Source organism: Zalophus californianus, chromosome 9 (assembly GCF_009762305.2).
Source record: "Zalophus californianus isolate mZalCal1 chromosome 9, mZalCal1.pri.v2, whole genome shotgun sequence".
In the NCBI taxonomy this organism is placed as follows: domain Eukaryota; kingdom Metazoa; phylum Chordata; class Mammalia; order Carnivora; family Otariidae; genus Zalophus; species Zalophus californianus.
The window spans coordinates 67,753,967-67,777,176 of record NC_045603.1 but is presented as its reverse complement, the minus strand read 5'-3'; the positions used below and the strand labels follow the sequence as shown (position 1 = coordinate 67,777,176).

At 37.9% G+C, this 23,210-nt stretch overlaps 1 protein-coding gene across 5 annotated transcripts in view; it reads left to right on the top strand.

The window, feature by feature from the left end:
- Window positions 1-23,210, top strand: part of ANO6 (anoctamin 6) — a 186,251-nt gene that overhangs the window by 125,664 nt on the left and 37,377 nt on the right. For all 5 annotated transcript variants that reach the window (XM_027592751.2, XM_027592749.2, XM_027592753.2 and 2 more), the window contains 3 exons: window positions 7,478-7,612; window positions 16,272-16,377; window positions 20,383-20,443. In XM_027592751.2, the coding sequence (XP_027448552.1) occupies window positions 7,478-7,612; window positions 16,272-16,377; window positions 20,383-20,443 (302 nt within the window). The remainder of the gene's footprint in view (window positions 1-7,477; window positions 7,613-16,271; window positions 16,378-20,382; window positions 20,444-23,210) is intronic.

Here is a 23,210-nt window from a genome sequence, read left to right as displayed (position 1 = left end):
GGGATCCCAATTATTCTAATGTTTCGTCTTATGGTATCACTTATCTCTTGAATTCTGCCCTCATGATCCAGTAGTTGTTTATCTCTCTTTTTCTCAGCTTCTTTATTTTCCATCATTTGGTCTTCTATATCACTGATTCTCTCTTCTGCCTCATTTACCCTAGCAGTTAGAGCTTCCATTTTTGATTGTACCTCATTAATAGCCTTTTTGATTTTGACTTCATTGGACTTTAGTTCTTTTATTTCTCCAGAAAGGGTTTCTCTAATAACTTCCATGCTTTTTTCAAGCCCAGCTAGTATCTTTAAAATCATCATTCTGAACTCTAGTTCCGACATTGTACTAATGTCTGTATTGATTAGGTCCCTGGCAGTCGGTACTGCCTCTTGTTCTTTTTTCTGAGGTGATTTTTTTCTGTCTTGTTTTGTCCAGAGGAATGAGAGAACAAAATGCTAACAGGGTAACAACGTCCCCAGAAAATATACACTAAACAAATCAGAAAAGACCTGAAACCAGGGGAAAAGAAAGGGAAGGAAAGAAAAAAAAAAAGAGAAAGATAAAAACAAACTAAACAAAACAAAAAAAACAATATGGTCAAATATGATCAGACTGGTGCATAGATCAGTGCCACACACTAGATTTTGGTCATATTATGGTCTGTTAGAAGAAAGTGCCTCCCAAAATTTTAAAGAAAGAAAAACTTATATATGTACAAAAATAAGGGTTAATACGATGAAGGGATGGAATATGACTGTAAAGATGAAAATTATAAAAGATTTTATAAAAGGAATTGATAAGAAGTTGGTTGAAAAAAGAAAGAAGAGGATTTAAGAAAAAAAAGGGGAGAGAATGTGATCATGCTGGAGACTAGAACAAAGCCATACACTAGAGATTTAGGGTATATTTTCATCTGTTAGAAGAAACTGTATCTCAAAATTTTAAAGAGAACAACATATATATATATATATATATGTATGTATATGTGTGTGTGTGTGTGTGTGTGTGTGTGTGTGTATACACCAAAAATAAGGGTAACTACTATGAAGGGATAGACTATGACTCTAAAAATGAAAAATAAAAAATATTTTTTAAAAAAGGGATTGATAAGATGTTGGTTGAAAAAGGGAAAAAGAAAAATTCAAAAAAAAAATAAAAATTAACTTTGAAAGACTAAAGAATCATGGGAAAAAGCCATGAATTCTATGTGCCGTCTTCCCCTAGCGCTGGAGTTCTGCTGTTCTCATTGATCAGTAAGCTTGGTCTTGGCTGGCTTTTCGTGCTATTCTTCTGGGGGAGGGGCCTGTTGCCATGGTTCCCAAATGTCTTTGCTCGAGCTGGAATTGCCCCGCCCTTGCCGGCTCCCGGCTAAGTGATCTGCTCGGGTTTGGGGAGCTTTTGTTCCCTGCAAGCTTTCCCTACAGCTTTGGAGGAGGAGAGTGAAAATGGCGGCCTCCCAGTCTCTGCCCCGGAGGAGCCGAGAACTCGGGGCCCCACTCCTCAGTGAGCCCCCAGAGAAAAGCCGTCAATCACTCCCGTTTTCCTGGTCTCCCGCCACTCTCCGTGCTCACCCGGCCTGTGACGGAGCATTTCTGTCTCTGGCACACAACCCCCTGTGGAGTCTCCAAACCCAGCAGATCCCTCTGGTGAGCTCCCATGCCGCTCCCCCCAGGAGGAGGAAGGGGAGTCTCCCGGGATCTGCCGCTTGTTGCGTCCCTGCTGGAGGAGCAGTGGCCCGACTCTGTCACCGATCACAGTTTATGGCAACCCCGAGCTGAGAGCCTGCTCCTTGGCTCCGTCTCTGCAGCTGGCTTCCCCACTCCGATACCTGGGAGCTCTGCTGTACTCAGGCACCCCTGGTCTTCCTGTGACCCCAAGGGTCCTGAGACCACACTGTCCTGCGAGGGTTCCACCCCCCGCTGAGCCACTGGAGCGAAGTCCCTCAGCGGAGCCGACTTCTAAAAGTTCCGATTTTGTGCTCCGCGGCTCTATCACTTGCCAGAAGCAGCCAACAGAGGCCCCCTCCCCCGCCATCTATCCTCCCGAATATTGCGTCGGATTCACTTCTCCGCACGTCCTACCTTCCAGAAAGTGGTCACTTTTCTGTTCAGAGAGTTGTTGCTATTCTTTTCTTCGATCTCCTGTTGAGTTCATAGGTGTTCAGAATGGTTTGATCCCTATCCAGCTGAATTCCTGGGACCAGATGAAATCCCGGTCTCCTACTCCTCTGCTGTCTTGCTCCGCCCTTCTTACTCTCCAGAGACTTTTATTGTTTGGGCAAGGCTGCTGGAGAGAGACAGACCAAAAATAACCAACAAACAAATAAAATTAAGCCAAGAAGTAAGCAACATTTCTGATTGAAATGAAGAAACACAGTGATGAGATGGGGTGGGGGAAAGAAGTGAAGAAAGTTACGTTTGAGTCGGAAACATATGAACTAAGACTTGGATGGTGAAAAGGAGCCAGGATTTTGTGGATTTGGAAGAAGTCATTTTAGGAATAGGGGCAGTTTGCACAATGGCCCGATGCACAGGGACACTGGCAAGTGTGAGGAAATATCGAAGACCCATGCTAATGAGAGAAGAGAATGATGAGACACGGGTTAGAAGCAGGGTAGCGGGAACATGGAAAAGAGTTTAGACTGTAAGTGCAGTGAAAAGGAGTTGTGATACTTTTAAGTAATCAGATAATTTTATCTCATTCACATTTTGCAAAGATAATGTGGGGGAATGGACGACAGGGGCCCCAGGAAGCAGGGAGAATAGGTAGGAGGCCATCAGAGTGGCCAGAGGAGAACTCGTAGCTGCATAGTTGGAATGGGGGGTAGGCGGGGAGTCAGCAGGACTTGCTTATGGGTGGGATGTGGAGGGTGAGGAGGGGAGAGTCAGGTTTACCCCAGGTTGGCCTGGAGCCAAGTGCCTGTTCTTTCTGCCATACTTCAGTGCCCACTGAAATGGGAAAACCGCTTGACCTTGGAAGTGAGAGTATTAAAACACGGAAAAGTTTTGGTTTACTTTGTTTTACATTTATTATGGGAAATGTCAAACATACACAAAAGGAGAGAGAACAGTACCGCAAAACTGCCTATATCTGTCTCCCAGCTCCAAAAATTATGAACTCCTCACTAATCTAGTTTCATTTTTCTAGCTCCTTCCCATCGCTTTCCAGTGGAGCATTTTTAAGAAAACCCCAAATAGTAGTATATTTCATTGATATTTCATATAGTTCATTAATTCTCTTTTAAATGCAACCTGAATACTTAAAAAAAATCATCAAAAAGCCATGTTCAGTTTTTCCTGATTGTCACAAAAACTACCTTTTTTTTTTGACAGTTTTTAGTTTAGATTAGGGATCTAAACAAGGTCCAAATGGCGCAATTAATGTATTTCTCAGTTGTCTTGTAATCTGAGAGTTTCCCGTTTCTTTCTTCCTTTCCTTGCAACTGTGGCAGAGTTTCTCCATTCTCTATTTTACTTTCATTCTTCCTTGGGGTGGTGTTGGACTTGTTGCTCTGTCCTGTGTATTTGCTTTAGCTAAGTAATTTGTTCCTCATTTGAAAGTTTGATCTCATTGAGGTTCAGCTTTGTACAAGAATACTTGATATGTGGAGTTTCATACTTCTACCAGAAGATACATAATGTTCTGTTTCTTTTGTGTGTGATGATAACAACCATTAATGATTGTTGCTTAGAGTCATTTCATCAAGGATTTTATTTTGTTATTTCATTTGGTCATACTCTGATTTCTTCATTTTTTAACTGGATTACAATCATAAGAGGCATTTTTCTCTCATTAACTCTGGGTATCCTGCAGGATAAAATTTTAAAAGAGGATGTTTGTACATATGTAAACATTTGAAGCTGACATTCATGTGAGATTTTCTTTTATGTTAAACCTATAGCCTCTGATGGCAGGGTGATGGGTTTGATGGGTTCTTAATCATTCTTTATGAGGTTGTGGTTTTTGGTTTTGGTTTTTTGGTAAAGAGAACAATTTCCCCACTATTTTAAGTATATTTCACTAAGGAGAATGCATTTTTTTAACTATTCCCTGTCCCTGGTCCACATGTTCCCTTCCTTGCTTCCCCCTAGTAATCCCTTGAGCATTTGGGCTGTTAAGCCTTCATCTGTGGTCCGCAGGTATTACCAGAAGGGAAAATGAGTTCTTTCCCCAATAGCAAACCAAACAAACCAGAAAAAGCAACCTGGGAGAAACAGACTTTGCACAGGAAAAAAAAAAAAAAAAGAAAAACTACCCCCCAAACTCCCATCTTTACCCTCAGAGTGAGAAAAGAAATGATGATATCTATAAGACAAGGACAGGAGTTTATTTAAAAAAAAAAAAATCATTCCATGGAAAAAATGTAACTCTTAAAATAAAAAATGTAATAGAACAGAAAAACCCTAACTATAGTGTTAGAAAATAAAGTTGAAGAAATTGTACAGAACACAGAGCAAAAATATAAAGAGATGGAAAGTAAAAAGGGCAGGGAGAAATAAAAATTAGAAGGTCGGTCCAGGAGATGCAATGAACAAATAGTAGGGGTGCTAGGTACGACAACAGAGATAACATTAGGGAGGAAATTAGAGCAGTGTCTGAAGAACCATATTGAAGAACAGTAGAGAGCATGAGGGGGTCACTCATGTCAAGCAGTGATGTCAGGAATCAGAAAGACAGCCAAAGGTGATGAGCTGAGAATAGATAGCACCAGAACATGCAGGTGGCACCAAGAACTGATAGTGAGCAAAGCCAAGAGATGATGGAAACACCGAGAACTGACCATCACTAGAACCAGAAGAGGCCGGGAAAGGCTAAAGACTGGTTAAACTCCTCTAAAAAGAGGACTTCTGTAGCAAACTGTCAGATTCTTCAGATTCAGACTCTTCCTTGTCTGACCATATTTGAAAGGCAATGGCCCCTGATTAGTCTCTGAACATAACAGAGACCCTCCACTGCTTGAACATAATAAGCACTAAGTGCCAAGAGTTGACCCAGATTGGACTGAGTCCTCATTTCACCTGCGTGCTCATGGACTGACTGCGTTTGGTTCATTAATTTCTCACCCTCATTGCATCTTGTCTTTTATGTGACATTGTATTGTATCTTGTCCTGTGTGGTATGTATGAAGCCAAATTAAGTGTGCAGTGAGGTGTCATTGAGTTTGGAGTCCCGAACCTGTTACAGTTGTGCAAATCTTGCTTTATGAGTGAATAAAGCTGACATTGTGGAAAGACACAACTTGTGCCTATGCACCTTTATAGCATGCTTGGGACACGAACTGAGTGTGCTGGGTCTCCAGATGGAAGGAGCTTACTGAGTGCTCAGCTCAGAGGATGAAAATAGAGCCAGCCAGTCACCTCAGCATGACATCAAGTCACGACAACATGACACCTCAGGACACTGAAGACAGAAAGAAGATCCTGAGAACCTCCAGAAAGAGAAACAGGCTTCATTTGAAGGAGCAAGACTCAGAATAACACTGAACTCAATGACAACACTGCAGGTAGAAGAAAAGAGAGCAATAATTTCAAGTTTCCAAGGGAGGTGATTTCTCACTTTCCAATTCCATAAATGGTCAAACCGTTAAAATAAGTGTGAGGAATTTTCACAATTTAAATGTGCAAGGTAACGGAGGAGGTGCTCCATGAAGGAAGAGAAAAACATGACTTCAGTAAACAGGGATTCCCAACATGACAGAGGAATGGAGAGATCCCAGGTGATGACCCTGGCAGGGCTAGAGAATCATTAATCGGGGTGGAGAAGATCTGATGGGATTTATTCAAGGAGATGAAAGCAAGAGACTACCTCATGTGTTTGAAAGTACTGAGAAAATTACATGTTAGGTAAAAGTCTCGGGTTAAATTATTGGTAAGCACACAGAAAACTAAGCAGTGAACCACCGTGACAATTACTAGAACTGTCTGACCCCTTACTGAGTATATACTTAAAACTTTGATCAAAAAGCTGAATTTTTAGAAATTGGTGTTAAGAATTGGGATGTTTTTGGCAGAAAGAATGATCAGAATATCATATTTGAAGGAATTATTATTATTCCCAGTCTTTCAGCAAGAACTTGGAGGCGGGTTTCTGAGATTCAAAAATTCTTTCTGATCTTCTTGCCTCCAATATAATGTAGATATCTTTGGAAATAATGAACTCCCTGTCATGGTCAGTATCCAAGCAGGGACTACCTGACTAGCTCTAAATGAGGCAGAGTATTTTTACTATTGGGGAGTTGGACCAGTAACCTCTAACATTCTTTCCAGTTTAAAATGTAGCATTTCCAGTGTGGATGGTTGATAAAAACATATCACAGAAAGCCTAACAGCCAAGACGTTGCAAACCTATTGCCTGGATTTTCTTTCTCAGGCACTACCCTGAGCCTGTCTTTGGCCTGCAATCTATGAGCCAGACAGCAAAGCCCCAGTCACTTAAAAATGCAACACTTGGTTCCTCCTGACCCCTGATTCCAGGTCTGTGTCAGCCCTTCTTTATCCCCAGGGATGCAGCCTACATCCAGGCCTATGACCTGTGAAGCTGACCACTGGTTCAGCCCAGGGATGTTCGTGTCTGAAGGAAGTCTCCTGGGGCTTCAGGTCTTCCTCAGAGCTTAGTCCCCGCCAGGCTAAGCCCAAGGACCTCAGCCCAGCTCCATACTGAGCTGGACGTCTCATAGGGTCCTCTAAGGAAGCAAAGAGCTGAGTAAACCTACAGTTTCTGTACAGGGACCAGTACTGAGCCAGGAAGGAGTCAGTCTAGGAAAAATCAACAGCAGCCGACAGTCATCATCTCAATGTGTTCTCCTTGCCTTTCAACTCTTAGTGCCCAACTGTATCTGTCTCCCTTTCAGGAATAGTCTGGAGCTGCTTCCTGCCCTGCCTCCTTTCTTCCAACTCTGCCTCCCTGGACTCTTCCACTGATGAGTTTTCAAAACTTAAAAAAAATAGAAGTGCTAGATATAAGGAATACAGGACGGTGGATTCCTCAGTCACTATCAGTGACTTCTTATCAGTCCTTTTCTTGTATTTGTGATTTACATTACATTTGCTCCAAGGAAGTTCCCTAGATAAGCAAAAGCAGGTTAACTGGGAGCAGATTGTTCATGTTCATTGTCTCATGCATGTTACAAACAATCTTTTGGAGAACGTATTTACAAAGAAGGATGGTGATGTTCTCTATTTGCTTACTATGTAGCATTTTTCTTTCCTTCGCCCTGTTCTAGTTGACTTTGCTTCACCAGGCTCACCAGTGATCAGCACTTCTAGGATACGTAAAATACTTGTTTTATAGTGGAATTTGGGGTCTTTATGAAAATGGACATGTTTTAAGTATGAATTGGATAAGAGGTTTAACCTTAAAGCCTCTGGTATTTAAAATCAGAAATTAAGGTTAGGATGAAGCTGCAAAGTGGTTCAATTAGCAATAATCACGCCTCAGATAAACCTCATTGTGTCTTCTAAAGATGATTTCTATCTTTGTTCAGGAAATATTACGGAGAAAAGATTGGAATCTACTTTGCTTGGCTGGGCTACTACACTCAGATGCTCTTGCTAGCAGCGGTGGTAGGAGTGGCTTGCTTTCTCTATGGATATTTTAATCAGGATAACTGTACATGGAGGTAAGTTCTGCTTATTCCTTGTTACTGTGATGAAAAGTTGATTAGACATAAAATTATTTTCAGGGTCTTAGGCTGTTTTAGTAAAGGAAGACTCATCACAGAACACTTGCTGCTTTGGATGATATATCCCTTTTGTCCTGAGTATAATAACTAAATGGAAAAAAAAATTTTTTTAGATAATGCGGCCCAGTTTCTGACAAGAATATTATCCTTAGGAAACACTCCAATTTTTAAAGACAGTACTTTGAAAAAGAAAGGCGGTCTGGAGGGAGGATTTTCCTTGAACTTCTGCTCCCCAGAGGAATGCTTCACTCAGCCCTACAGATGTGAGCCAAGAGCAGCTCTGATTTCTTCAAGGTTTCAAAGGCAAAACTTGATAAAATTGGTGTTTTTATGCTTTTAGAAATGACTTTTTAATATATATTAGGAAACAGATGTTTAAAATTGAAGTAAACAACACTTTTGTTTTTGTTTTACTTTTTAAAAAATTAGGCCTTACAGTGTTATGGGAAAAAAAATAAGTGCTAAACAATTCGTTTGTGCTTGATGTTAGAATTAAAATACCAGCTGCACTGTCTAAAGGGAAAAAGCATGTATGCCAGAACACTGAATTTCACCATCACTGTTCTGAATTGTGTTATTATTCCTCTGCTTTTGGTAGTCTCAACCTTTAGAAGGGATGCAACTGAAGCAGGCATTTTCTTGTGTTCACCTGGCCTCTCTCCAGCTGTGACAGCCAGATCAAAATTTCTGGGCACCAGCAATGAGCTAGCTGGTGACCAGATTTTTCTAGCCCCAAGCATATCAGCCTGGCTCCTGAGGCAGGAAGCTTATATTGCAGCTCTGATGTATAGGCATAATTATCCATTCTATTTAACGGAGAATTCTGAGCGTTTTGTCCCCATTATGGCTTCTTAGCTAGAAAGCTGCAGATGGTCTTTGAAGTATTCTCCTCTCTTCACTGAAAATAAGAGTTCAGGGCCAAAGGCTGAGTGTTGATACTTTTTGTCTAAATTTGTCTCTGGCTTCTCCATTGTTTTCTATACTGTTCCAACCAAAAACAAAACAAAAAAATAAAACCAAAGAAACAAAAACCAAAAAAACCAACATCTCAAAAATACACTTTCAAAGTACAAAAGTAGCATTTTTATAAGGTTCTTACATTGTGACTGTTCTCATTACAGATCATTTTATACAAACACCCGGACAGTCACAGCACATGTTTCTACTATTTCACAAAGATTAGTTTACAGAAATCTGGGGGAGGGTCTTGGGGATATACTCCCTGTGCTCAGAACTATTGGGGCTTTAATTACTATTTAAATACATGCATTTAAATATTTTCAGTTCAGTTTATTACATGCTGAGTAGATTCACAGGAACAGAAAATGTATTTAAGGTATAAGGAATAATGATCCCTCACCAGTTTAAGAAAAAGAACATTACTGTTACCTGGGAAATGCTTTGCTCAGTTGCATTCCCTCACTTTCTACTTTGGAAATCAGAACTACGCCAAATTTTGATTTTTTTATCATTCCTTTACATATATACTATATATTCTTTATCAGATATATTTGTATCCCTACAAAATATATTTCATTTTGTGTGCTTTTGAAAATATGCATGTGTAAGCAGAGGATACTATAGGTATTTCCTCTTCTATAAAAGCTTATGTTTAAAGCTTATGTCCCCCTTTAAACATAAAAGCTTTATTGAGATATGATTCACATATCATAAAATGCACCCTTTCAAAGTATACAGTTCAGTGGTTTTAAGTCAATTCAGAGTTGTGCTACCATCACCACTGTCTAATTTTAAAACATTTTCATCACCCCAAAAACAAACTTCATCCCCATTATAAGTCGCTCCCTAACCTCCCTTCTCTTAGCCCTTGCAACTACAAATCTACTCTGTCTCTGTGGATTTGCTTATTCTGGACATTTCATATAAGTGGAACCGTACAGTATGTGGCCTTTTGTGACTCTTCTTTCACTTAGCATAATCTTTTCAAGGTTTATTCATGTTGTAGCATGTATCGGTACATCATTTCCCTCTGTCGTCAAATACAGTGCCATTGTATGGATATACCACATTGTTTATCCGTTCATCCATGTCAATTTAGGTTGTTTCTACTTTTTGGCTATTATTACTTATTCTGCTATGGGCATTCATGTACAAGTTTTTGTGTGAACATACGTTTTCAGTTCACTCGAGAATATATCCTCCAAAAAACGGAATTGCTGGAATACATGGTAACTCTATGTTTAACATTTTGAGGAGCTGCCAGAGTATTTTTCAGAGTGACTGCACCATTGTACTTCCATAGTAGCAGTTTATGAGGATTCCAATTTCTCCATATCTTCATCGACACTTGATATTGCTGGGTTTTACAAATACCTATGTATTAGTCATCCTGGTGGGTATGAAGTGGTATGTCAGTGTGGATTTGTTTGTATTTCCCTAATGCCTACTGATATTGAGCATCTTTTCATGTGCTTATTTGCCATTTGTATATCTTCTTTGGAGAACATCTATTCAAATCCTTTGCCTCTCTTAATTTTGTTGTCTTTTTATTGTCTTTTTTAAACTGTTCTTTATCCTGGATAAAATCCTTTATCAAATATATTGCAAATATTTTCTCCCATTCTATGGATTGCCTTTTCACTTACTTGATGGTATCTTTTGAAGCACAACAGTTTTTAATTTTAATGAAGTCTAGTTTACCTAATTTTTTCCTTTTGTTTGTGCTTTTGGTATTATATCTTAGAAAGCATTTTTATCCAGAGTCATAAAGATTTTATCAGTGTTTATCATCTAAAAGTTTTATAGATTTAGGTCTGTGATTCATTTCTTTACCAGGTATATATCCAGGGGCCCCAGCACCATTTTTTTTTTAAGATTTTATTTTTTTATTTGACAGAGAGACACAGTGAGAGAGGGAACACAAGCAGGGGGAGTGGGAGAAGGAGAGGCAGGCTTCCCGCTGAGCAGGGCGCCCAATGCAAGGATAGTTCAACATACAAATCCCAGACCCTGGGCTCGATCCCAGACCCTGGGATCGACCTGAGCCGAAGGCAAATGCTTAACAACTGAGCCACCCAGGCGCCGCCCCCCCCCCCCAGCACCATTTTTGAAAAGACTGTTCTTTCCCCATTGGATTGTCTTAGCACCATTGTCAAAAACCAGTTGGCTAGAGGTGTAACAGTTTGTTTATGGACTCTCAGTTGTTTTCCACTGATCTCTATGTCTGCCCTTTTTGCAAATACATACTATATTGATTACTGTAGCTTTGTTAGTAAGTTTTGAAATTGGAAACTTCAAAACTTTTTCAAGATTGTTTTGGCCATTTTGGGTTCCTTATATTCCATGTTAATTTTAGGATTAGTTTGTCCATTTTTGCAAAAAAGCTAGAATTGCATTAAATCTCAGGTCAATATTAAGACTTCTGATCTATGAACATAGAATGTCTTTCCATTTATGTAGGTTGTCTTTAATTTCTATTAATAAACTATTTTGTAGTTCTTACTATTTTGTATTTAAGTTTCGCACTTCTTTTCTCAAATTTATTCTAAGTATTTTATTCTTTTTGATGCTATTATAAATGAAATTGCTTCCTTCATTTCATTTTTGGATTATTCATTGCTAGTGTATAGAAATATAATTGCTTTTTGTGTATTGATTTTATGTCTTATAACCTTGAGGGGCCGGCTTATTAATTCTAATAGTTCTTTGGTACATTTCTTAGAATTTTAATATACACTATCATGTCATCTCGAATAAAAATAGTTTTACTTACTCCTTTCCAGTCTGGAGGCTTTTAATTTATTTTCCTTGTGTGGTTCCCATGATTAGACTCTCCAGTACAATATTAATCTAAAGAGGGAAACATTCAGTCCTTCATCAGTAGGGATAACATTTGCTGTGGGTTTTTCATAATTGTTCTCTATCAAGTTGAGAAGTTCTCTTCTATTCTGAGTTTTTATTTGTTACTCTGTTAAAATGGCATATTACATGAATTGATTTTTGTATGTTGAACTATCCTTGCATTCCTGGATACATCCCACTGGATCATGATTCTTTCTATATGTTACTGGATTTGATTTGCTAGTATTTTGTTGAGGATTTTTGCATTTGTATTCATAAGAGATAATTGTCTATAGTTTCCCTGTGACGTCTTGGTATGATTTTGGTATCAGTGTAACATTGGTATCATAGAATGAATTGGGAAGTGTTCCCACTTCTTTATTTTTAGAAGGGTTTGTGAAGCATTTGTGTCAGTTCTTTAAATGGTGGATAGAATTCACCAGTGAAGCCATCTGGGCGTAGGCATTTCTTCATTTAAATTAAAAAAAATTAAATTAAGTTAATTAAATTAAAAATTTTTAAAAAATTTTTTTAAATTACTAATTCAATCTCTTTCCTTGCTATTGGTCCCTTCAGATTTTCTATTTCTTCTTGAGTTGGCTTCAGTTATTTACTTCTTTCTAGGAATTTATTTCATCTAGATTACTTAATTTGTTAGCATATAATCATTCATAGTATTCCCTTATAATCCTTTTTATTTTTTTAAGGTTAATAGCAATGTCCCTCCTATCATTTCTGAATTTAATAATTTGAAACTTTTTTCTTTTTCTCGATTAGTCTAGCTAAAGATTTGTCTATTTTGTTGATCTTTTCAAAGAACCAACTTTTGTTTTTGCTGATTTTTCTGTTTGTCTATTCTGTATTTCATTTATTTTTGCCTTTTGCCTTTCATTTGAATGTTTAATTAATTTACATTTAATGTCATTTTTATTTTCTGTCTGTTTTATGTCTTTTTTCCCCCATTCCTCTATTACTACCTTTTTTGTGTAAAATAGATGTTTTCTACTATACCATTTTAATTTGTTTGTTGGTTTTTACTCTTTTGTTGTTATTTTCTTAAGTGGTTGCCCTGGAGATTGTAATTAATATCTTGTTGTAAAGCAATTTCATTCAGTTTTAATGCCAACTTAATTTCATTGGTATACAGAAAGTTTACTTCAGTACAAATCTTTTCCTTTTGTGCTATTATTCTCATACAAATTACATCTTTATGCATTATAAGCCCATCAACACAGTTTTATAATTACTGTTTTATGCAGTTACCTTTTACATCAGATAGAAGAAAATAATTAAATGCAAATATATATTTGTAACGTGTTACTTACCTGTGTAGTTACCTCTACCAAGTGCTCTTCATTTCTTCAGGTGAGTTTGAGTTACTGTCTAGTGTCCTTTCATTTAAACCTGGAGGACTTTCCTTAGTAGTTCTTGTGGAGCAGGTCAGCTAGCAACATGTTCTTTCAGGTTTTGTTTATCTAGGAATGTCTTAATTTCTCCTTCATTTTTTTTGAAGAATAGTTTTGCTGGATATAGAATACTTGATTGACCATCTTTTTCTTTCAGCACTTTGAGTATATCATCCCATTGCCTTCTGGTCTCTATGGTTTCTGATAAGAAGTCAACTGATAATCTTACTGAGGCGTCTTCGTACATGCTGAATCACTTTTCTCTTTCTGCCGTCAGAATTCTCTTTGTTCTTGTCTTTGGACACTTCGAGTCTGATGTGCCTATGTTTGGATATCTTTGAGTTTATCCTACTTGGAGTTTGTTGAGCTTCCTGGGTGTACAAATTAATGTTTTCATCAAATTTGGGAACTTTTCAGTTGTTATTTCTTCAGATATTCTTTCTGCCCCCTTCTTTTTTTCCCCTTCCTCCTGGGACTCCTAGTATGTGCATATTGGTATTATTGATGGTGTCCCACCTCTCTCTGAGGCTGTGTTCATTTTTCTTCATTACTTTTTCTTTCTGCTCCTCAGACTGAATAATCTCAGTAGACCTAGTTTTAAATTAGCTGATTTTTTTTTTCCCCTTGCTGGTCATCTACAGAGGAACCTCTCAGTGAACTTTTCATTTTAATTATACTTTTGTATCTCTAGAATTTCTACTTGGTTCTTTTAACAATTTTTTATATTGCTATTCTCTGCATGGTGAGATGTTCACATAGTTTAATTCTTTAGGCAGAGTTCCTATCAGGTCCTCAACCTATGTTTAATTGCTTATTTAAGTTTTTGTCTAGTAAGTCCAATATCTAGGTTTCCTCAAGGACCAGTTTCTATTGACTGCTTTTTTGCACCTGCATTATGACCCAAATTTTCTGTTTCTTTGTGTATCTTGTAATTTTCTGTTGAGAAATGGGCATTTTAAATATTATAATGTGGCAGATCTAGAAATCCTACTTCCCCTCTTCAGAGATGTGGCTTTTGTTGTCATCACTGCTGCTGTTCATTCAGTTACTTTTCTGAACAAATTCTGTAAAGTCTTTCTGTTGCATGTGACCATGAAGCCTGTGTTCAGTAAGCTTAGTTGTCAGCTAATGATTGGACAGTGATTTCTTTAAGTGCTGGGAACCAATCATTCTTGGAGCCTTTGCCAAGTTGCTCTGTATGTGTCTATGGGGAATGCCTTCAGCACTTTAGCAGGCAGTTTGCAGGTCTTCTTGCGCCTTTACTCCCCACTTATGCAGAACCTCAAAGCCAGCCAGAGATGAGGGATTAAGGTTTCCTCAGGCCCTTACTGGCCACCTGCACTGTCCTACACATGTACATGGCCTTCTACAATCCTAGGAATTAATTGGAGCTTTTTAAAGCCCCCTATAGGTATCTCATTCTCCAATGTTTCCTTTTAAGTTTTTTGATCAGCATCTTGTTAGCCCCTCCTGGTATTGCCACCTCAGGCAGTTGTAATGTTAATAATTCCTACTAATACTTTCAGCAGACACTCTGGGAGTAGTATTGTTTGCACAGTATGTATGAGCTCTTATACGGGTCAAAAATAACAAATCCTGTTAATGGAGCTTTTCCAGGGAGCTTCCAGACTAGTCAAATAGTGACGTTTCTCTGGGGATGGGTTTTTTTGGTAGCTTCACATCACTTCTGCCTCCTTCAGTGGCTGCTATGCTACCATGATTGTGGGGTTGTTGTCTTTTAACCCCACCATTAGGCGAAGGATATGGGGATGGGGATAGGTCAAGGTAAAATGTCACAAAGCTTACTATCTTTACGGAGATTTAGCTGTTTTTACTTCTCAGACTGCTGTAAGCCCTTGTTTAATTTCCAGAGTTCTGCAGAGGTTACTTTTTACAAATTTTGCCAGTGTTCTCATTGCTTTTATGGAGGAGCAGATTTTCCAAGATCTTTACTCAGTTATTCCAGAAGTGTTTTCCCTGCCAGTTCGTTTTTAACTGAATTATTTGCAAGGCTAATGAATTCTACAACTCCAGTGCCATTCACATAAGGAGTCCATCTGAGAAGCTTACCCCAGAGGGAGCAGTCTGCACCCTCTTGTAAGTTTGCTTTTTCCTTATTAATTTATTAATTTGTAGAAGTTCTTTAAATACTCTAGTGAATAGTCCTTTGTCATTTTCATGTGTTGCAAAACTTTTACCTGTTTGTGGCTATTTCTTCTTCTCCCCCTTTATGGTCTTTTAATGAAGTTCTCACTTTTATTAGATTTTGAATTTATCAGTATTTTCCTTTATGATTTATACTTTTTGTTTTCTCAGTAGTGGAGTTTTTCCTTACCCCCAATGTTATCTAGATATCCTGCTTTTTTTTGTTTTTTTTCCTAACAAGGTCCTACTGCTGCATTCCCATTTTCTACCTGGAGTTGATTTGTATGTGATAGGCTTTAGGAGTTCAGTTTCACATTTTTCCATAATGGATATTCGATTGTAGCAAATGTCACTTCTCACTTTACTGGTTTGCTGGACCAGCCCTGTCCTAAGTCAGTGTTTATATATGCAGAGGTCTCTTCATAAACTTTGTTTTTTCTTGCTCAGTTCTTCTTAACCTATGGCAGTAATACCTTGTTCTTTAGGAATGTCTTGAATGGTCTGAGCCTTTTGCTCTTCTATTGAATTTATGGTTCAAATGAAGGAGAAATAACATCTTCAGATGTTGATTCTTCCAAATTATGAACATGATAATGTATCCATTTATATAGATCTTCTTAACTATTTCGGAACAGTTTTATCATTTCCTCTCTAAATCTTATACGTCTGGAATTTGATTTATTCCTAGGCTCTTTATATTTCTTAAGCTATGGAAAAATGATATTTAAAAAATTAATTTTTAATTGTTGCAGATCTATAGGGGTGTAGTTCCTTTCTCTGAACGCTGTGTATATTTTGTATACGGATTCTGTGTCCAGCATCCTATATTTGTTTTTCTTGACTTACTGTGCCAACAAGTTGCAGATCTGTAGGGGTGTAATTCCTTTTTCTGAACCCTATGTATATTTTGTATATGTCTTCTATGTCCAGCATCCTCTATTTGTTTTTCTTGACTTACTGTGCTGGCAAGGCCCTCCAACTGGAAAGAAGTAGTGATAACGGGATGCTTTACCCTGATCTAAAGGAAATACTTCAGCATTTTACCATTAAGTATAATGTTGTGTTTTTTTTTTTATAGGTTTTATGTAGCAAGCCTTTGTTAGGTTCATGAAGTTCAATTCCTTTCCTAGTTTTATAAGAATCTTATTTTCTTATCACAAATGGATGTTTGATTTTATCATGCTGCTAGAAAGGAAGTCCTAATCATTAAAACTTTTTAAATTTTATTTTTCTCTTTCCTTTAGCAAAGAAGTTTGTCATCCTGATATTGGTGGCAAGATCATCATGTGTCCTCAGTGTGATCAACATTGTTCATTCTGGAATCTCAATATTACTTGCGAGTCCTCAAAGGTAATTTTTGTTACTCTAAATATTTGCAAATAATGGAAGTTTTTTTTTTCCTTCTAATAATTTTAGCACAGGCTGGAATTATTTTTTTTCTGTGAAATTCAGAAAAGGTAATTTTCAAATAAGCCTCCAGATATTCTGAAAGATAGACATGGAATGTATGTGTTTATTTCTCTTTTACAAATAGGAAATTGAGATGAAAAGCCTTATCTAAAATCTTCGGGTGGGTCAGTGAGGAACTGCAGAATTGAACTATTGTAGTATTTGAAGTAATCAAAGCAGAATTTCAAAACCAGCTTATTTCATGAATACTGTTTAATAGGTTTACTTATTTTCCTTAATTCAAGTGAGTAGAAACCTGATATTTGTATTTGTATTTTTCCACTTCCAAGGTGTGCTGAAACTATGCTACATTTTTTTAAAAACCCTGATCATCAGATTTAGGCTCTGTCTATGACTATGCATAAGAAAGTCTTTGTATATAAATGATAATAGATACTCACTTTGTCCCAAAACATTCCCACAAAACACATCTGGTTCCCTTAAACATGCTGAAGATCTTGAGCTATATGACTTGTTAAAATCCAGGACGTTTAGGACAAGTATTGAGACTAGAGGTAGCTTACTGAAAGGCATGCCACAAACTCTAGCTGGAGAGAAAGATGGTCGTCTTGCTTTGGAGAATTTTCCTGACAACTTTGACCTACTGTTCTCCCATGTTGTGATCTTTTCTCTATCCCCTTGTTCCACCATGAAAGCTTAGGAATCCTAAATGATTTCAGAATATTCCAGCTTACTCCATCAGAGAATTATTTAAAACCAAATACATTCCTATTATAATGTCACTTAAAATGTATATCTTGAAAGATTCTTGACCTTTTGACACAACAACCCTGTGAGGTAGGCGGAACAGGTACTACCTCCATTTTACAGATTAAAACACTGAGGGTCTGAGAGATTAAGTAATTTGCTCAAGGTCACCCACCTAGTAACTGACAAAGCCAGAAATTGACAGCAAATCTGCCTTTCTTGCCATTACTGTGTTCCTCACCAGCTGACAATAGTAGCAGCCACTTCACTCACAAATTGAGCACTGTGTCTGAAAAACGTTCCGCTACTTAATTAAGATGATTGCAGGGTATTGTTGATACATGGAATTTTACTCTTAATTTATGAATTAAAGTAGATTTCTTTGCCTCTCCCCCAGAAACTAACACAAATTCTAGACTATAAAAATCTGTCATAAATCACATAAAGTAAAAGACTTGAAGTTAGCAGGAGGGACGCTGCCTTCCAGCGATGTTGACTCATAAAGGTCACTAGTTAGCGCATATCCCTGGACACTGGGTCTAAGGCAAATGCCAGTGATAATGCCAGAGGCAAACTATACTCCACAAAGTACAATTGGAAATTTCATTTTCTTTAAGAAATTCTCTTTCAAACACCACACCCCCATCCATCTCTTCTCTCAGTTCTTCTTTTCCACCGACCCATCCCTAAACACGTGACTTTCAAACACGTGGCCCTGTGTATATTTTTTTTTTCATTGTTTTGGAAAAAATGAATCTTTTATTCTATCCTAATTTCCTAAAGAATCCTTTGAATCTTGTTAGGGTGATTTATTCTTTCATATGCCTCCTTCCCTTTGTAAAAGAATTACATTTTAAAAATTTTAAAGGGAAGAAAAAGCAGCTTTCCATGTCTTTCTGTTGGCTAATTCAATCATTTCTTTATTCATACATTTATATATTCATTTCTGCTTCTTTCTTTTGGAAAGAGAGTATTCAGTAATGGACATGAGTGCTAAAAGGGTTAATAAATTAGAAAATTATGATCAAGGAAGTGAGGGAACAGTTATGGAGATAATCAGGATTAATGTTGTTTTTGTGATTGAACATTAAATAAGGTTCTTAGCTTTTTGGCCGGCAAGATAAAAGGAAAGTGTGGTAACTTAAAATATTTTGTTCTCGGAAATACATTGTTATAAAATTTTGATTTTGTTCCTTTGCAGGAAGAAACACAACAAATGGTCACTTTTCTAGATTTTCATTGGTTCCTCTGCTTTAAAACATCATGCCCTTTATATATGTGCAGCCATCTTTTTTCTTTCCTATTCTATGTGATTAAAGCAGGATGCTGACTGGGGCTGTCCTTAACACAACTGTGTTTCCCCATCTGTGCCCTCCTGGCAAGCAAACTAAGCTAAGCTTTTTACCAAGAACACCCCTTGCTTACCTTCTCCCCTGATTCCTGCTTATGGGGTACATAGGGAAGCCAGCCATCTTGTTCTTTCCACTGAGTCCTCGATCCTCACAAATGTGGCAAAAATGATAACTTCATCCAGGTCACCTAACTCCATTTCTTAGGAGCGCAAAGCACATCTCTTATCTTGAGCCAGGCAACTGGGGTGATCTTGGCATTAGTGGTAAACCTGCTTTTTCTTGCTACTCCTTTTTTTTTTTTTTCTTTCACACTGACAGATAAGCATCCACTGGCTTTTTCTCAACATGGTAGGGCAAAGAATTCATGGGTAGGGTTTTTTTCTTTCTGGAGTAGGTACTCAGAGGTATCAGGGCAAGTAGGGAGGTATCAGAGGTTTACAGTGATTCCTAGGAGTAGTGTTGGACAGAATCTTCAGTAATACCATTATAATGCATGGAACAGTTCTGCATAAGACTTTTCTTACAGTAATTTTCACTGAAGGATAAGGCATAACATTAAATGAGAGCTTTGGTTCCGTAAGAGTCAAAGCTGAAAGATTTGAAATATTAGTCCATGGAATGCCAGGACTAGAGAAATAGGTAGGTGCAGTGTTCCCCAGAGTGGCCACTCCTTAATTCTGTCTTCCTTAAGTGATTTTTTGAGAGGAATAGTTGGGTAACAGTTTGGGATTGTGCTTTCTGATCAGGTTCAGATAGAGGATTGAGGGACATCTGTATGCTTTGGAAAACACACGTACAAGACAATGGTTAAGTGGATATTCTTTTATGAAAACATATTTTCACATAGATGAAAGTTTACCAACTTTATATCAGTATATAAAGGGCAACCAAAAAAGTTAAAGAGTTTTCCTTAGAAGCAACTTTGAATTTTCTTTAGCAACTGAAAAGTTTGGGTTTTTGTTTGTTTTTTTTTAATCCTATAGCTTCTTTACTCTTCATATGGTCTGTATGATCTATCATAAAGTTGATATTCTACATGTTTGCCTACCTTTTCCAGTTCCTTTATACTTTATAGGTTTTTTAGGATATGTAAAAATACTCACTAGTGGAAAATTAGTAACTAATTGAAAGATTTTCCAGGACTCCTGAAAAGGAGATAGGTTATTTATATACTAGCAAAAAAAAAAGAAAAGAAATTTAGCAGAACTAGTGAATAAAGCCTTCTTTGTACAGGTGTATCATCTATTCATTCATGGTTGCACCCATTGTAATGTCAGCAGTAGTTCCTGTACCTCCTTAATCTCCTGGAAGCCTCTGTCATTGATCTAGAAAAGCCATCATTGGGTTTGGGGAAACACCTCTCCTTGGGCAGAGCCATCTCAGAATAAACCCCAGCCTTGTGCTCTTCTTAGCAAGAAAAGCAAGAACTCAGTAACCTATCATCCGACCAGGATGAGATGATGATAAGATGCAAATTGTAAATCCAAAAGTTGCTCTGAGTTCCTTGTGTTTGTAGAGCTGTACACTTCAAGTTCACTAAGACAGCTTGTAAGAAGAGGCCATCATTCAAAAGTCTGATACTTTAAACTGAATGGAATCTTAGCGGCTATGCCAATTTCTTTATCACGATATGGAAAATGCACTGTGGTAAATACAGCAAAGGCTCTTTGCTTTCAAAACAACAAGAAATCCCATCTGCAGGTATGTAATAGATATGGTGATTGTTAAACTAGGTATCAGCTTTAAAGGAAATTCGGACTGTAGAATACACAAAGCACTGCATATTTGCTGAATGCTAGTGAGGAGAAAACATGATTCAGTTATATGTCATTATTGTATTTTCCAGAAATTGTGCATCTTTGATAGTTTTGGAACCCTAGTGTTTGCAGTATTTATGGGAATATGGGGTAAGTTACTTTCCTTTATCTTTTTTCAGTTAACTTTTACGTCTTAACATTAAAAAAAAAAAAAACCCTGAGATCATACAAGCAGCTAATTTAATACCATTTCACAGTTTGATATGAGCTGTCAAAGTAACCCACTTTTAGGACCTTGGATTGCCTAAACTTCAGCTCCCCTATAACTCCATTTACAATCCTTAAGGCCATTGTACGAGTTACCGCGTAAAAAAACTACTTCAAAATGTGGTTGCTTAAAACACACATTTAGTATTTGTTTGGTCTGGTTTGGTCTGTGGGGCTCACTGGGCTGGCTTGTCTTGCTCTACATTGATGTCCCATCCTCCAGTAAGCTAGTCCAGGATTCTTCACATGGTTTAGGCTTCCAAAGAGAAGCAAGAGAGGGCAAGCCCCAATGCACAGACGTTTTTTGAGCCTGCGTTTGCCTCAAGTTTATGAATGTCCCATCAGCCAAAGCAGGTCATGGCCAAGCCAACAACAATGTGAGGAGGTGGGAGGATTACCCAGGTGCTTGGATACAGGGAGGCATGGTTCACTGGGAACCATTATTGTAACAGTCCCCACAGCTGTGATCCACCACCTAACTTACGTGGGCTTGGGGTTCAGAGGAAGCAACACAGGAATTACAGGTAAGCTTTCTTCTTTATATTCTTTTATATGAGCGAGTATTTATTAAGTATGTGTTACTCTTATAGTAAATAATAAATTCTGTTTAATAAGTAGAACAGATATAGTCCTAAAGAATATAATTCTTGTGTAGATGCTTTAACACTATAGTTACATTATTTACTTTGAATACCATCATTGTAAGGAGGCAATTATCATTTCCTCTAAATGCAGATATTTAAATGTTCAATTAATGTAAGTGTTCCACCAAAGAAGAAAAAAATTTCATTTTCAAAAAAAAAATCCTTTCCAATTTTACTGTGTAAGTTAAGGGGGAAATAGAGCTCAGGTTATATAGATAGTTGGGGGAAGAAAGTGACTCAAGTCTTCTTGAGAAGACAGCACATGAACTCATGCAGCTCACAGTGCTTTTTACGTGTCCTTGAGATGTTTCTCTTCTGCAGTGGTTGTGCCTATTAGAAGTCACCAGATAGATCACAGAACAGATGTTCCAACTGTTCTGGACACTTTTTAGAGATTAGTTCCCACTCCTGGATAAAGCGAACTTTAAGATGGCCAAACTTATCTATAAAGTTACTGTCCTTCAGACATTTAGCTGTGTTCTGGCTAGAGACCAAAACTAGCTAATATTTGACACACAGAAAAATAAAGATCAAATTTGTGGATTAAAATCCTCTGTACTCCTCTGTTGTAAACTGTGTCATTTCCACCCCCAGTAAGAGCACAGGGTACTGAACACATGGGTGGTGCTCACTTTTACTTATTATCCTAACCTTTGTCTCAGCCCTGATTTGTAATGAATAAAATTCTAACACATCTCTTGAACTCCATATACTAATGGATGTTGACAGCCCTAATTTAGAAATACATTTTTTTTTAAGATTTTATTTTTTCACTGTAGAGATAGAGAAAGAGCATGAGCAGGGGGAGTAGGAGAGGTAGAAGCAGGCTTCCCCGCGGAGCAGGGAACCCAACGCAGGCCCAATCCCATGACCCTGAGGTCATGACCTGAGCCGAAATCAGGAGTCAGACGCCACCCAGGCGCCCCGAAATACATTTTAAATAAAGCAAAAAATACAAATTAACTTTGCACTGGAAAGACAAACCTCCCGTTTCCTAGCTAACCTTGCTTTCTGAGATTATTGACTATACTGTGTTTATAGAACTGACTTAAGCATATTGAGCTGATTTCATGTCATCAGATTTTAGAAGGCAGGAAACATTTCAGCATTGCTTGTCGCATCATATGTGATCTTTAAGGATACGTACATATGATGAAGTCTTATTTTTAGTGTCTTATATTGCCTTTCCTGCTACATCTGCCTTATGAGAACCACTGCTGTGAACCTTGTTACAGAAAATCAGAAATTGCAGAACCAAAGAGGCAGGAGGACCATGTGAAGTCTTTTATATCACCACTATTCATATTCCTGTAGCATCTCCTGTGTGCTCAGATCTATCAGTATATTTTTACTATGTTTCTGCTCCCTAGGAATTATAAAAGTTGAGGGTCGAAAACCTTTTGTAATAAACGTAGTACAAATCATGTACTTATCTGAATAATGTACACCCTTTCAGGCCCAGCCAGCCCACATATTCATACTGACTCAAGTCCTAAACACGGACCCGACCCGAGGCTAAAGTGCCAGTTCTTGACATATCCACTTCTCCTTACTGCTTGTTACTTTGTACCTACTTACTGGGTTCTCCCTGGCTCCAGGCTCTCCGCTGAATTTCTAATTTTCACCTTTGAGTTCTGGGCTGGGCCTAGTGATTTCCGGAAAAACACTGGACACTTGGTTTATGGGGAGCTGGGGAATCAGGAAGGCAGTACCCTAACCAACTACACTTGGAGATCGGGAAACAGCTGTTGCCAATTAGTTCCAGAACTGTACTGCTCCTGCTGTATCCACATCAGCAAAATAATGCAGCTCCTGCAACCACCTCTGCCTCCATTCAGTTCAGTTTCTCATTTAAGTGACACACACATGCACCTGATGGGCATTTTATAAAATCACACCAGGAACCCGAGCTGCAAGAGAGTCTGAAAAAAAATGTTGTTGTTTTTTTTAACCTAGTCTTTTAGTTGGGAAGTTGGAATAAAGGCTGAGCAAATTCATCTTGACTT